General features: G+C 40.3%; 3 protein-coding genes across 4 annotated transcripts in view; 2 read left to right on the plus strand and 1 right to left on the minus strand.

Moving 5' to 3' along the window:
• The first annotated feature begins 722 nt into the window (after positions 1–722).
• Positions 723–3,816, plus strand: LOC117542216 (peptidyl-prolyl cis-trans isomerase FKBP1A-like). The gene is made up of 4 exons (XM_034209778.1): positions 723–906; positions 1,000–1,047; positions 1,809–1,921; positions 2,918–3,816. The coding sequence occupies exons 1-4, from the start codon at positions 738–740 to the stop codon at positions 3,044–3,046; spliced, it is 459 nt and encodes a 152-aa protein (XP_034065669.1). The 5' UTR covers positions 723–737; the 3' UTR covers positions 3,047–3,816.
• A 964-nt stretch (positions 3,817–4,780) lies between these two features.
• Positions 4,781–15,215, plus strand: si:ch211-106h4.6 (plexin domain-containing protein 2). The gene is given in 15 exon segments (XM_034208565.1): positions 4,781–5,106; positions 6,345–6,553; positions 7,645–7,776; positions 8,718–8,787; positions 9,151–9,273; positions 9,836–9,954; positions 10,030–10,129; positions 10,256–10,351; positions 10,674–10,755; positions 11,824–11,884; positions 11,974–12,099; positions 12,102–12,204; positions 13,426–13,461; positions 13,714–13,871; positions 14,201–15,215. Coding segments are annotated over 15 exon segments (1,746 nt in total). The 5' UTR covers positions 4,781–4,985; the 3' UTR covers positions 14,411–15,215.
• Positions 14,876–16,139, minus strand: part of si:ch211-106h4.9 (rab effector MyRIP) — a 40,494-nt gene continuing 39,230 nt past the window's right edge. For both annotated transcript variants that reach the window (XM_034208480.1, XM_034208481.1), the window contains 2 exons: positions 16,052–16,112; positions 14,876–15,518 (listed from right to left, as the gene is read on the minus strand). In XM_034208480.1, the coding sequence (XP_034064371.1) occupies positions 15,508–15,518; positions 16,052–16,112 (72 nt within the window). In that variant the 3' untranslated portion in view covers positions 14,876–15,507. The remainder of the gene's footprint in view (positions 15,519–16,051; positions 16,113–16,139) is intronic.

Raw genomic sequence — 16,139 nt, forward strand, 5'->3', positions numbered from 1 at the left:
TTGTCATGCGATACGCTTTAATTGACATTCTCAGTAATACAAACAAACGTAGATGACACCACAGTTCCGCTGTTTCCCTTCCACACAGCAGCTTTAAAAAAAAGCGAAGATTTCCAGGATTTTCAGGATTCAAAAGTTTAGCAATGTTCAATTTTTGAAGCTGAGCTGGAAGCGTCATCCAATCAAATCCCGTTTATGCAAATCTGACAGTACAAGCGCTAGCCAATCAAACCGCGTGCAAACTGGGCCGCAGTTCATTTCCTCATATTCCAAACGAGAAATTACGGTAGCAAATCACCCGGTTCTTTACGACCAGAACTATTTACCGAGATACAAACCGGAGGAACCAGGCATGGAGGGAGGTGGCAGAGACAGTGGGTGAAACTGGTAGGTTTTCGCCTGTTTGGGGAGTTTATATATATTGCTCGCATAAAATCCCCGGGGTTTTTTGCTTTGTATGTCGGGGGCGGGAGATTCATGTGATTGGTTGTTGGTCGCGTTGCTCGCAAAAAATCCCCAAGCTCTCAGACACGCCCAGCTCCAAGATTTTCAAGATTTTTTCAAAGCTGCTGTGTGGACGGGCCGTTAGTATAACTAACGCCCCAGGTGCCTTTTATAATTTATGTTTTGATTCAAAGACACACCTTCCTCGCACATTGTTCACGCTCTGACAACCACTTACACACCATGGATGTTTTATCACACACACAAGAATTAAAAGCAAAAAAAACGCCCGCATGCCCTCTCACCCACGTCAGAAATGGTACAGTCCAACAGAGAACGCACCAATCAGGTTGCGTGTGACTGAACATAGAGGGCTCGTCCAGGAAGCCGGTGAGCGGGGGGAAGACGACTTGGAAAAAAGAACAATGGGAGTAGAAGTAGAAACCCTTAGACCAGGAGACGGTAAGAATTGTAGCATTTTTATTCATTTACCCAACAAAATAAATATATTTCACTCGGTTTTTTTCAACCACCTTTTATTGTGTCTCATTTCAGGAAGAACCTTTCCACAAAAGGGACAGACTGTGTTCGTGCACTACGTTGGTAAGATCTAACGTTGATTCAAAAATGATCGGTCATAGGTTGTTCAATTGGTGAATCTTTTATTTATGATAGCTAATATAACCCGTTTACAAATCAACCTGTGGTCGATTACAATCTCAAACAGCTGGTGTAGCTTCAGATCGTGGAAATGGCGTACTGGCTTTGGGTTGAGTCAGTGGGTCGGTGACGCTTGCATGTCTCTTACGGAAATATTAGCATGAACACGCTTAGCTTAGCACAAGGACTGGAAACAGGCAAACAACTAGCCTAGCTCTGTCAATAGTTAAGAATGCTAATCTGAAATCCACATGTTGGTCATTTAATACTTCATATATCGTTTGTTAAATCTCTGCGATTATTAATAGCTAACAGTATCGCTTACCTTTGATTCCCCGTCATTAGGCTAACATAAGCTAACCGTGCTGTATGTTTAGCTACATATATATATATATTACATTCAAAAAACATTCCTTTACCTGTTTTAAATTTAAATGAATGCAATTGAAAAATAAAGCACACCGAGCGAATGAAGGAAGAAGAAGTACTCTCGTTTACTTGAGTTAAAGCAGAAATACCACAACGTGCGAATACTTAGTTACAAGTAAAAGTGCTGAATGGCAAATGTTATTCAAGTACAAAAGGTATCCGCATCAAAATATACTCAAAGTGCCGAGATTAAAAGTACTCAATACGCAGACTCCTTGGTGCTGACTTTGCAAAATAAGTAATAATGTTAACAAGTGTTGTTTTTCCTGTTACAGGCACGCTGACAAATGGAAACAAGTTTGACTCCTCCAGGGACCGAGGACAGCCCTTCAAATTCAAGATTGGACAAGGACAGGTCATCCGAGCCTGGGATGAGGGTGTAGCTCAGGTGAGGCAGAGGAGACCTTCACACATGTCACTCTTCATGATGGTTCACTCATCTTTTGGGTAGGCCCTGTAATGGGGCTGGCCAAAATGGCAAACTATTTATATTTTAATATCATTTACAACATTGCTGAAATGCAATATTTGTCTACAATTGCAAGGCATTTAAGCTATACACCTGTGCCACCTGCTCTTCATGTCATGGTAATTCCTATTAAGACATGGGTTATTCCATACAGCTGTGAACTGTTGTTGCCTAAGGTTTTTCAAACTGACCACTGACATCCTTTATGGTTAAATCAGTTGTAACATAGCTGAAAGCAGAAAAGTCAGCTCATTGATTCAGCTGTTTCTGCTCTTAATCATTCTGATATCTGCAGACTGCTCGTGTTAGCTACCCAGCAAGTAGACACTAACTGAACACAGTAAAACCTGCTCTCTATCTGTCAACTTCCACCTTACCAGATATAATATCTCCTTATAAACACAAGCTCAGCAGCACTCTGCTCAGTTTGCGGTCTTCTTTTGGGCCATTACATTTGCTAAGAGAAAGTGTTGGCTACACATGTGACAGCCTGTAATCTGCAGCAGGTGCCACGGTTTAACTATTCATGTATTCATAACAGCTGATATTGCCAAATATCACCCACATATTATTTGTAACTGAGCATAACCCTTTTTTCTTTCTTTTTTTTGCAAGCCGCCACAAATTAATTTTATATGAACTGCCCAGCCCTGCAGTGCAAATGGTTGAATGTGTTCTGGGACTGAAGTAGCTTTCCAGTCAAAGCACAACTAACAAAATGGGGGCAGAAAAGGAAAAGACGTGATTCAGTCATGGGGGTTAACCAAATAATTGATTTGCACTGTGGGAATTTTAGAATGCAGTGTTTTTGGAGCTTTAGGTTCCTCAACAGAGATGACAAATATACGAATCACCCATTTTACATCAGACCATATTGATAACTTTTATGTAACTCGCTCTTCCTTTATTTGACAGATGAGCGTCGGCCAGATGGCCCGGTTGACGTGCTCGTCGGACTACGCGTACGGAGCGAGAGGATTCCCGCCCGTCATCCCAGGAAATTCCACTCTCATCTTTGAGGTGGAGCTGCTGAGTATCAGCTGAAGTTGAAGGTTGATCTTCAGTTACTTATTCCACCAACATCCATCACAAATAACTGTTGATTAAAGGTGCTGTCAATAGCATTTATAAACATGTATTAATCATTGTAGACATCCTTTTGATATCTTGATGATGGAGACTAATTAGACTAATGTCGGCAGTATTGATGGTGCATAATTGACACCTTGAAAAACATGACCCAGTACATCATTTTGAGAAATATGCCTTTTTCTCCCAGGATTCATGTGGCCTCCATTTTTACATTTGTATGATAAATCTTAAAGCACATCACATACATAATGTAACGCCGGCAAAAGACAATGAAACATTGATTAGAAAGACTACTGTGTTGTTTTTTTGCATGTGCCATAAACAAGAATATAACTACTGAATCAGCATAACAAATATTTTAATATAATGTCTCGGAAGTAGTGGAATGATTAATTTTAAATAAATGCACTTGAAAGAACTTTTAATGAAGAGCTTATTTGTTCCCTTTTTTTTGCATTAATGTATCCCTCCATCAGATGTATTGATTTGACGGCTCGAAACTTTGACACAATGTTAAGAAGCGCTTGCAGACAAAAAACGGCTTGTGTTTTCATTTTTCATCCCTCCTTGTGTTGCCTTTTGACCATATTACATTTTGAAACCTGACCCTAACACTATCAAGTGTCCTTGTGTTGTCATGCTTAAAGTTTATTTTATTGTGTCATCCATTAGAAATGTTTTTCTGGGGTATTGCATTCTTGCATTAAAATATATGAAAACAATCTGAGTTGTCCAATTGATCTTTCCTTTGAAAACGTTTAGAGTTATCCCCAAGTAAGTTAAGGATGTGTAAATGTATAGCTGATAAAGAATAACATGTACATTCCTCTCTTCCCGAGTACTAAATATGTTGTGTTTTTTAAGTTTAATTATTTAACAGTGTACTGACGATGGCCCACAGCATTCTCAAAAAAGCTCCTCCCTAAGATATAACGAAATTATTTGTAATCAAATGGCTTCACGTGTCTAGTTATAAAGGATGGTTGTGTCTGAGGCCATCTAGTGTGGAAACCTGTGAATACATTAGAGACCTACATGCTGGTGCCTTCACTTGCTCCCTGTAATCTTTAGTTTTAAAGCCTCCTGTAGGCAAGCGTTTCAAAATAGGATTCGCTACAAACAATGAACCGATTTTCATGTTTTGCCATTACATTGCATTTAGCTGACGCTTTTATCCAAAGCGACTTACAATAAGTACATTCGACCAGGAAGACACAACCTTGAAGAAAACAGAATCATATAAGGTGGCGAGGGTTAAAATGTGTTTTTAAGTATGGCAATTTGCATTTTACATTATGACAAACCCCTTTTCAAATATCCAAACAATTCATTGTGCAAAATGTAATAAATTCTTGCATTTCAAAGTAAATGCACAAATCTAGAAATAGTGAGAATTAAGAGACTGGAGAATAAACAATCTTGTGCTCTTGTAAACAATGTCTTCAAAAAAGTCATAACCGAGCATAAAGCCTTTTAAGTAAAAAAAATCCTCCACAACTGCTTTAATAATAATACATTTATTTTGTAAGCGCTTTTACAGGTGCTCAAAGTCGCTTTTCAAAGGTAGTAGAAAAAAAGGTTTTGGGTTGATAATGAAAAGTGAAGATTCCCACTGCACTTGAAGGCACCGTTTGGTCCAGGCTCTCATCACCGAGCAGCGGTGTTTTATTCCTGAGACTGAATTGACTCACAGATGATCTGCGGATAATCCAAACCTCTATCATAAACATGGCGCAAATGTACCGTTAGTTTAGATTAAGTCATCATTTTCTTTTACTTTTTCTCATAAAACGAGTGGGCACTTTTTTTCAACTTCACAAATCGCAATTTTGGACTTTCCCTGTCAGAAGCGCAAACTCATTGCTTCAAATTAAATGTTTGAGCATTTAACATGCGTTACGAGCTGAGGGGCAGGATGGCGATGACTCTGACCAACACATGTCATCTCCTCACAGGACTAGTTATTGTTTTCCAGTTACAAATAAGCTTCATGAAGCTGAAATCCGTGTATGGTAAGTAAATAAATATGTCTTGAATCTGCTAATACTAAAGTAAAATATTATTTGTAAGTCATATTATGTATGTATCAGTCGGTACACTAAACTAGCTAACATAACTAATGATCAACTATAGCTTCAAAGTTTCCTATGGTTCTGCGTCATATTTTTGTTGGTTTTACTTGTAATTAATGTTATAAATATTGTGTTAATTTATAATACCCTCTTTGAAGATACCGGGGGAATACATTGACATTTCAGTGTCCGGTAGTTGTTGGAGCCATTTGCAGCTTTATGGGCAGTGTGTTGTGTTTTTTTAAAGGTTTTCTCTGAAGCATCTGGGTTTGTTTTTACCTGGTTTGTGCCAGAACTTGTAGCTATTTTCTGTGGCAGACAACCCTTAACCTTACAAATGTGTATTTCCAGTTCAAAAGAGTGAATGAGCTGTATTGAATTGCATAATAAGTCTCACTTGTGTTGATCTACAGACCATTTAACACAATCTGAGTGGCAGTAATTGAACCGTTAGTCCATAATAACCAATAAAAGCTCTTGGTTACAGATTATGTAGCATCAGAACACAGGGCCACCGTGTGACAGAAATATAGACACAACACCCACGTCAGCCCGGCCTCACATGCCTGGTCCTGGATCTGCTGGTGTGAAGAATGTGAAGCATGCTTTCACCCTCCGCTGTGAAAAGAGAAATTAGGACGCTCTGTTGTCACTGGAAGAGTGGGGGGGGGGGGGGGGGCACTGACCAACAGGATCGCCACATGGCACCCACCGGGGGTTTGTTTATGTACTTATGAGAGTGCGAAGAGGAGAGGCAGGAGTTTGTTTACTTATGTTTGAGACGTCCATAGAGGCATTCTCCACATTCCCTTAACACACAGTTTCCTTTATTTATGTCCTTCTATAATATGGAAGTTAAAAACGTCATTTGTTCCCCATCTTACATTTACAGTATATGTTGTGTTTCAGTTTCCAAGCTCTTCATGGAAGCTTTATGTTTAACTGGAGTGAAACATGTGTGCATCATTTTAAACTAATTTCCCCAAAGTGGAGCATGGCAGATTTGGTACCTTAAGATATATAGAAAAGCAACTATAAGATTAAAAAAATATGAATTCAATGAGTACAAATAAGAGCTTCAAAATGTGTCAACGGAAAGAAAATGAAGCGGCCTCTATTTTGAGATTTAAATCACTTTTTGGAAAAAATGAACTTATCTCCCCTTGTTTGTTCCTCAGGAGTGTACCACGCTGACCCCCCGGGACTGTCCTCTCCAGAGGGAGCGTGGTATGAGGTCACGGGGAACAACAGGCCCACCGAGAGGAGTCCCCGGGCCCCTGGCTGGGCTGCAAACAAAAGGGGCCACTACAGAGACAAGCACCAACCAGAGGAACCAGACCCAGAGCTGCTGATGGAGGAGGGACACGACAACTCCACTCAGATTGTGGTAAAGATATTTACCGAAAAGAGAGGTTTAACAGCTGAAGAAGTACAATTTGAAATATTTTAATAACTGAAAGTAACTGAATGTATTCAGTTTACGATTATAATGGCAGTTCTCGCGGATGAAAACTTGACAGAAATAGTTTAAATGTTGGTCTGAAATAACCTTATGGATTAAACTGTTCAATATGGTTATGATATAAATAAATGTTATACATAAACAGCTTACATTTTCTTTCCTGTAAGTACATGTGATGACATTTGGAGAATATTAGGCATTTTCTGTTTTTCATGTTTAATACATACAAATAATTGGCAAGAAAGACTAGAGGGAACAACTAAATGCAAGTATTTTAGTTTCTCAAAATGGTTGTCCTCTTTGGAACAAGAATCTGAAAATACCGGAAATCCGCAACTAACATGACTAATTTATATTATTTCTTAACTTAAAGGGGACCTATCATGCAAAATGCACTTTTGTACGTCTTTTATACATGAATATGTGTCCCCGGTGTGTCAGGGAACTCACCAAGTGTCAGAAAACACAACCCTCTCTCTTTTCCTCCATACCCAAATCTCTAAAAACGGGGCTGCAACGGAGCTGATTATTATTTGAATTGTTCTGACGTGAGAAAGGGGTGCTCCGCCTATATGAGCAACTCTCCACCTATCAGGGGAATGAGAGACCGCTGGAAAGTGCTGGAGACGCTGTAGTTCATATGCCAGGCCTGTAAGTGGCGCTGTCGTCTGCCACAAAAGGAGAATCAGCCCTTGCAAAAACAGGGCTGGAAAAGAGCAAATAGAGCGAAATGAGGCATGGCTGAAATGCATGATCTGTTTGGTATTTTAAAAAAAAAACTTCACAGACATGTTTTATATAGGTATGGCCCTACAATATATTATTCAAATATGGCATGATAGGTCCACTTTTTACTTTCCATATCTGTCAAAAGTTAAAACTCATAGCCTCACTTGCATTGGAGCTCACTTTTTACAGCTCCTTCCTAAAACACATGTCGTTTTTTTATATTCATCTTCACATAGTATTTTTTTAATGTTGATTTTAAAGCATTTCAATCCGTGTATTTTTGGCAGGATATTGACCACGCCTACTACACATCCAAAGTGTACGGCTCTGGAGACGGCAGAGATCTGTGGGTGAAGGTGGAGGAGGAGGACGAGGTGAAGCTGTGCGGCCTCCTGTCCAGCACCCACAGGCAGGCAGAGGTAACACAGCGTAGGAAGGAAGGGACCTTCAAATAATATTCAAAATAAATGTTGAAGAAGTTTGATTCCAATTGATTTTGAGACATTGATATAGTGTGGCTCATCATATTACAGTTTATATTTATACTAGAACATAAGCTGGGTTAACTCAGTAGCATTACAGCTACTTTTTTACAGGATTAAACATTCTGCTTTGTCTGCTCAGGGTGTCCGCGGGGTCTTAAAAAGTATTACAAGTTGATAAATCAATTTTAAAAAACGGCATTTTCCAACGTATTAAATGTTGTAGCTTGTTTTCAATAAGTATATAAATTGTCCAAAGAGGTTGTATTCTAAAGTCTGCCTGAATGTAATCATTGCGTAGGTGTGTGTGATTATGTGTAGTTTATTTATGGCGTCCCGTTGGATTTGACATAATCTGAACAGGACATCGCACGCTCACTGCTTGATAGCGCGCGAAGGTCCGTTTACGCCGGTTGTTAAAACCTGAATCAATATAGATGTTTTTTATTTTAAAGAAAATTCAGATTGAACATAGTAAAAAACTGTAAATTATAGTGTCCGTCCAAAAACTCTTTTTTCTTTTTTACTTATAGTGAAAACACTGTTGCTTGCAGATGTTGTGGTTTTGGACCCGCCGAAGGGTCCGTGGGGCTTAAGACAGCGTTATGGGGAAATGCAAGTCTGCGTCCAAATGATTGGAAGATAAGGAGGAAGGACAATCAATACTGTATATAGTAAATGTGTGGTGTGTCGCCAATGTAACCGGTTAAAACTCGAAGTGGCGATGAGGTCTTGAAATGTATGGAAAGGGTCTTAAAAAGGTCTTAAAAGGTTTTACATTTGACTTCAGGATTCCTGCATATACCCTGCTGCTGCATAAGTGTATTTTGACCATCTTTAACAAACAGTTAATAACAGTTTTTCTCTCTCTTTTCCAGAGAGTGAATCTCTCCTTCGACTTCCCTTTCTACGGACATATACTAAAGGAAATCACGGTGGCAACTGGAGGTAAATCTTTAACCACACGTCTTGAGTCGAGAGCTCAGAGTCATGATGAGGCTCTTCATTCAAAGCAGTTGGAGATTTCATCTTTATTTGGGCTACAAATACAGCTACATATGAATACAGACATTTTGGACTGGACGGGAGCAAGCTAAGCATTTAATATCAAGATCAAAAAAGACGACCAAAGTCAATATGTTACTTGTATACAAAATTAAGTTTATTTTTGGTACTAACAATTTAGATAAGCTGATTGAAGCCCAAAGAGTCTGGACGCTGTTTCCTTTGGTAGCTTGAACGTGCTCTAATTTCACTCTTTCAAAGCTGAACTAACCCTCATGCTAACCTCTGCGTGTGTTCCTCTCCCAGGATTCATTTACACCGGAGATATAATCCACCGGATGCTCACAGCCACTCAGTACATCGCCCCTCTGATGGCTAACTTCGACCCGAGTCTGTCCAAAAACTCTACTGTGGTTTACTTTGATAACGGTAGTAGACACTGTCATTTCTTCTTGTGTGGAAAATTGATCTTAAATGCAATTCAATCAGGAGGAGAGACTTAGTTTGTAGTTGATAACATTTGTATTGTCGTATATGCACAATAGCGTTTTGGAGATTAGACCCCATCATACTGTGATGAATTAAGAGGGAGGAGAAGCCGACTAGAAAGAGAAACCCCCCGGGGTCTAGACACTGGTGGTGGTGAGTACTAAGGAAAAATAAAAGTCCGGAGTGATGAGGGTTCTTCTGGGCTGTCCTGCCTTGGATCTGAAAAACTGGAGGTGGAGGAGGGTTGCATCAATTCTCTGAACGATGCTGTCAGGGGAGAGAAAGAGCGGATTTAAACGTTTTGCCAGGTGTGCTGTGATTGGCTGTGGGGAATAAGAGGCAGCCGATTGGTTTAGCTGGGGTAAATTGCGCCTTTGCTTATTGAGAAAGGGGCGAGTGAGTGAGGGAGAATTGTGAATGAGCACGTGGGAACCAGTCTTCCTGAAAGAACTTGCGCTGAGCTTCATTTAAATGACTGTGTTCATGCATGTTCCCCCTGTAGGCACTGCCCTGGTGGTTCAGTGGAACCGGATCCACCTCCAGGACGACATCAGTCTGGGACCGTTCACCTTCCAGGCCGCTCTGCACAGCGACGGACGCATCGTGTTCGCATACAAAGAGGTGACATGTCCTCCCTCCTTCTTGTTCTCCTGTTAATGCGACACTCGTTTAGTTATACAGATTTATTTTTCAAAGATTCCTTTAGACATCAGCGACATCAGCTCTGAGAATCATCCTGTGAAGGTGGGCCTGTCGGACGCTTTTGTGGTGCTTCATAAGATCGAGCAGATCCCAAGTGAGTGGCACATTTGGTGTTTTAAAACTTTATTTTCCTGCCATAGTTTTGCCAGCCAACTCTTTAAACAATACTCTAAATCTCACTAGTTATTAACGACATCATATCCTCTCTGACACGCTGCAGATGTTCGTCGGAGAACCATTTATGAGTATCACAAGGTCGACATCCTCAAGTCCAAAATATCCAATTCTACAGCGGTGGAGATGCTCCCTCTCCCGAGTAAGTACAACCTTTAAATTACTTTTAAAATACATGTTTTGCAAAAATTCACAGTTTGCATTTGTTTCCGCTCAATCGTAGAAACTGAATAACTTGTGATGACAATACCAGCAGGAAGCTCGGTGTGCATTTGGCTTTAACTCACAGAAGCCGCTCTTCCTTCTCGCTCTTCCTCCTCGCTCTTAATCCTCGCTCTTCCTCCTGGCTCTTCCTCCTCGTTCTTCCTCCTCGCCCTTCCTCCTCGCTCTTCCTCCTCGCCCTTCCTCCTCGCCCTTCCCCCTCGCTCTTCCTCCTCGCCCTTCTCTGTTTTCTTTATTCTCAGCGTGTCTCCAGTTCTCCAGCTGTGGTCCATGTGTCTCTTCTCAGATCGGCTTTAACTGCAGCTGGTGCAGTCGGCTACAAAGGTAAACTGGAAATCCCTCAGAGAGCACAGGCCCACTAAATTCACTTTAATAAAAATACATCCTGCGCTGCTTTAGAGTACACAGATGTCCAATGAAATGAAAATGGTATGAAATACAAAGAACGTGAATAGATTTTAAGGGAACATATTGCACTGCTAAAGAAGATGGTCACGTGATGAAGATATTAACATACTGTGTCTTACTGTTTACTCGATTTTAATGCACTATTATATTTAAGCAATAGCTCACGACAGGCCGTGGTATATGCTCAGTATATCACAGCTAAGGGGCGTGGTTCGGCCCGACGAAAAGCAAAGTGCAGGCAGTTTGCTTTTCAACCCAACTGTATACAGTTTTTCTCAGACGCGGAGGGATACTGACTTGTTGTGAAAAGTAACTACAATTCTACCCGTGGTATACGCTCAGTATATCACGGCCAAGAACCAATCAGATTGCTTGACTTGACTTGTCCGTTTTATAAATATATATATATATATATATACCATGATATATACACACGTCTCTTGTATTGAAGTTACTGCTGCACATGTTCTTCTTGTCTGTACTGGCAGCAAAGGTCCCTTCCTAAAGTGATTTCCATTTAAGGGATTCATTAGATCTCTCAATGTCCTTTTTGGTAGGCTATATATAAAGTCAGGAAGATACACACTTAATCAGATTAACTCAGAAGCCTCACTTTAGCTTGGCTGAATTCTCTCAAAATGAGGAACGCAGATACATTAAAATAGTTTTGGCAAAGTGTGTCCTTGCAGCCATTACAAACAGAGCAGTACATTTCCAGGAAACACTTCCTCGCTTTTCAACGAGGAGCAGGTGGGTGTAGTACTGGGATATACCTGAGGCAAATATGGACATACCCTTTAGGTAGGAACCAATTTATGTAAGCTCTGTTTCTCTCTTGCTTTACTACATGTGGAGCTATTCAATATGTAAAGAAACATAACATTTGGTTGTGATAAAGCTTTATTGAGATTTGTCCCGTAAACACTTTGTCTTGACCCTGAAATCACAGCTCATGTACGTATTAATATCTACTTCCTTTCTCAGATGCTCCAGTGGCTTTGATCGTAACCGGCAGAACTGGGTCGACTTCGGCTGCCCGGAAGAGGTTCGGATTATTCTAGCATTTTAATAAAACTACAGAAAGTCAAATTCAGTTGAAACTTGTGTCTGAGTTGACAGCCGTTTGTTTTCCAGAGGAGAGATCCCCGCTGTCTCCGGCTCACAGACGTCAGCAACACCTCGTCTCGCCAACTCCCACAAACGACCGCTGCTGTCATGACGACCGCGATGCATCAGAGGACCTCCAGCACGACCCCCGCCCCCCCCCCCGCAGGACTTCCCCCGCCACCCGCCCGCCAACACGCAGCAGCAAGAGCAGAGAAATGATATCCAGTGAGCAGCCTCCAACCAGCAGAGCTGCAGAAGGTCAGCTGACAGCATGCTTTCAGCCATCTAGTAAACAACGTGTGTTACTTAGAAAGTCCTACCACTACTTTTAATAGTCCTTGTTTTGATAGCTTAACATGATGGATTTAGGATCAGATTTCCTTTATTTGTCCTGCAATAAGATAAGATAGAGCTTTATTAATCCCCGTGGGGAAATTCAGTGGTTTAACAGCAACAGGGTGAGGATGAAAAACAGGACAGCACAGATTCAAATGATAAAATAACTATAAAATAAGAAATTATAACATATTGGGTCATATACATATTGATAGGGAAATGTACATTTTTACAACAGCAGATAAAGTAAAGCGAATAGACTTACATATAAACAAATAATAATAACTAAGTATGCACACGTTTTTACTAATAAAAAACACAATCAGTTACAAAAAGAAATAGCAGATAAGTACACCATGGTTAAAGAGGTAGCTGGTACCGTTTGCCGATTGTAAACAAGTTGAAAGAACAAATAAAGGGTGAATTGCACGAGGGTACGTTTTTTATACAGGTAGTGTTATTGCACATCAGGGGATGTAATGTAAACGTAAGAAAAGTCATTACAGTTAAAGTTACAGATTTCAGCTGAGGGCGGGTGCCATCACCATCTAGAGCTCATCCTTGTTGTCTGTGCATGGTAACACAGTGCATTGTGTAAAGGCTGACAGTCAGAGGGTCAACTGGTCAGATATTTCCCAGCCCTCTGTCACAGCGCCATGTTAAATACTGCATGTGTCCTCAGCTGCTGAAGGATGACTCGATGTATGTGTGCGTCTCTGCAGGCAGAGTATAGGACGGCTGCAACGTCCCACTCTAACTAAAGCACTCCGATTTAAGTAGGAAAGGTAGATGGAAAAGCTCTTGATTTTTATTCTTAAAAAACAAGTCCCAAAGTTGATCCCAAATATCTAGAATATTTCCTGGATGTTTTGTAAAGATTTACTTAAAAAGGAAAGTTTGGATAAAATGAAGTGATTCTTTGCAAATGACCGCACACTTTTTGGGGACCTACAACAATGGTTTGTAGTGTAGCAGTGTCTCATTAAAAACTGCTGCACCTCCTCAAAAAGCTTGATTACAGTAAACATTTGCGTTTTAAGTTTTGTTAATTCTTTATTCTTAGATGCTTCTACATGTATGATTAATGACCTAGTGTTTGCTTTGATTTAAAATAGTGTATAATGTCAGACTTTCTTTTTCTAGATGACACAAAGATCTCTCTGCACATCAATGAAGCAGGTAAGTCATTCCCCTGCTGTGTGTCTGATCGACATTTTGGTAATTATTTTCAGCAGTTTTCAAGCAAAACTTAAGTCAAAATGTAAATATTTGCATTCAACCTGATAGTTAAAGCCACAACGTGTGAACTATTCATATGTTTCCAGCGCTGAAATATCTACATGAGCTTCTTTAAGACCAATTATATTGAGTCCTTTTGACGAGGAGATGCACATTGTCCAAGTCTATAACCTATAAACCCTCTCTGTAAAGCCCGACACCAGGACCCCCCCGCAGAGAGCGACGAGCGGCTGCAGACTGGGCTGCTGGCGGGTATCGTCATGGTGATAGTTATTATGGGAGCTGCCGTCTTCATGTCCGTCTACATGTACACCCACCCCACCTGCAGCGCCAGCCTCTTCTTCATGGAGGTCAGTGACCCCAAAACCACAAAACTGAAGCTATGACACACTTCCTCTGCACCCTTCTATGTAAGTTAAATACAAAATATGCCTTTTATGAGTTTTATTATAACATTCAAAAGCCTCTCTTGGCCTAAAAATTAATTATAATAGTGCAATATACTGTGGAAGATGTTTAAGGGACGTTCCGCAGTGCAGAAAAACACCTCATTCCAATACATAAAAGGTATATAGTGCTATGTTCTGGTCTGCAAAGGTTTTCTATATATTATATCGAAGTAATCCTTGAACAAACCCATGTGTTTTTGCTAATTTTTCTGTCGTTTGTTCCCCCTCAGCGGCGGCCCACCCGCTGGCCCATCATGAAGTTCAGACGGGGGTCCGGCCGCCCCTCCTACGCTGAGGTCGAGGCTCCGGACAAAGACAGCGTGGCCGTCATCGACCCCAAACAGTCGTTCGTGATGTCGGACCGAAGAGAGAGCGAGCAGAAAGAAGGATTCATAGTTCCCGACCAGAGGGAGCGCTTCTTAGTGTCAGAGAGCTCCTGACCCAAAACTACGTATCCCAGAAGGCTTTGGGACAGAGCTGGATCACTATGTGAGGGAGACTTATTATTTTCCACATTTGAGCATTAAAAGAGAAAAACACCAAACCTCTATGAGGAAACAGCAAGGACAGAATAATGTATTCTCACTTTGCTTCACATCTGATAAACCGAGAGTATTTAATACATACGAACTACATTTACTTTTCTCAGGTCACTCGTTCGTGTTTACTGCGGCGTCAGAGGTGACGCCGCAGGATGTTTGTTTTCAGACCATTTCTTTCTGAAAGACGTCTGTTATGTGTCGTTCCCACACCTTCTTCACAAGCAGGAATCTCATGTGCGGGTGTCACATCCTCATCTCAAAAATACAGGCTACATTCCTCACCATTACACCCACCTTCATCGGAGCACAGCGTCTCACTGCTGTTTACCTCGGAGAGAAACATTCATACAGTAAGGCAAAGGGTCTTTTTAGAGTTTACTTTATTTTCTGAACTAAGTAATAGAGGCAGAAAACAACATACTGATTGGTTTGCTGTACATTACAACATTTCAAACATACATATCTATATTTATTTTACACATGATACAGTCTAGCAGCAATACTTGTCTACATTATTTCCCATGTATATGTACCCATATTTATGGTATAACGGTAAAAATGGTGTAAATGCAGGTTTTAGACGATCACTTCAGTGTCTTTTCGGTCATTATACAATGTTTGTATAGCTGTTTTCATCAGCATGGTAAATGGACTACTACTGATGTTAAAAATGAATCTAAATAAAATATTTTCATTAAAACAAGATTTCGTGTCCTCTGCTGTAATACACTAGTGTAATCATTTCAGTTTTATCCCACTTTGTGGAAATAAAAGAGTTTTAAAAGACAAATGTTAGTGATTTTCTGCAGAGCTGAAGGGTTAACCCTCTCCTTTTCACCAGATTAACTCAAATGTTATACGGTAGATGTACATGTTTCAGAGACACACAGCGCTGATCCTGTGTCATTTGAGGCATGTTAGTCTAAATGAAATAAATGAAGGCACGCTGTCCTGCAGGAGCAGGCGAAGGCACTGCTGAGGTCTCGCTCAGAGACTTAGTTTTCCTCTGAGAGAGAGATCAAACAAAAGGCAGAACAAATCAAATTATGCATTAATTTAAATGTATTTTCAAAGACATCGAAGGCTCATTAATAAAATACATCACTTCATATTGAACACATTCTTGTCTCAACTACATCTGTATCTCTTGTTTCTTTTCAATGTTATGGTGTTGAGATAAACAAAAGCAGTGGCTGGTTATTAATGCATCTTTGTATAAAAACGTTTGGACAAGTACGTCATTCGTTTTGTCTCTCCAAAGATTCAAGAATGAGACTACAGTATAACTGCAAACAAATATTTCCGTTACATTTAAGTATATTCACAACAGTTAGTATGCAAACCAAAAAAAAATCTGTTGTAAAATGTTAATCTAAAAACACACTTAAACCATCCAAGTTAAATATATTTGATCCTGTTAGTATAAAGCATTTATGCATGTCCTTTTTGAACAGCATCTACATAAACATTAACTGAGACAATTCATATGTATTGCATCACACAGGCAGTAGGTTTCCTATAATCAGGACACACTCCTACCTTTGACAGGTGGAGCAGGAAGTCTCCTCCTCTGCTGCCTCGATGAGTCCACAGTGACCGGCTGCAAACACACAAGCCACAACACCAG

The sequence above is a fragment of the Gymnodraco acuticeps genome, unplaced genomic scaffold, assembly GCF_902827175.1.
Source record: "Gymnodraco acuticeps unplaced genomic scaffold, fGymAcu1.1, whole genome shotgun sequence".
NCBI lineage: Eukaryota > Metazoa > Chordata > Actinopteri > Perciformes > Bathydraconidae > Gymnodraco > Gymnodraco acuticeps.

Coding starts and splice junctions, on each gene's coding strand:
- LOC117542216 (XM_034209778.1), top strand. CDS start 738: ATGCCCTCTCACCCACGTCAGAAATGGTACAGTCCAACAGAGAACGCA. Junction 1,048..1,808: donor TGTGTTCGTGCACTACGTTG/GTAAGATCTAAC, acceptor TTCCTGTTACAG/GCACGCTGACAAATGGAAAC. Junction 1,922..2,917: donor GGGATGAGGGTGTAGCTCAG/GTGAGGCAGAGG, acceptor TTTATTTGACAG/ATGAGCGTCGGCCAGATGGC.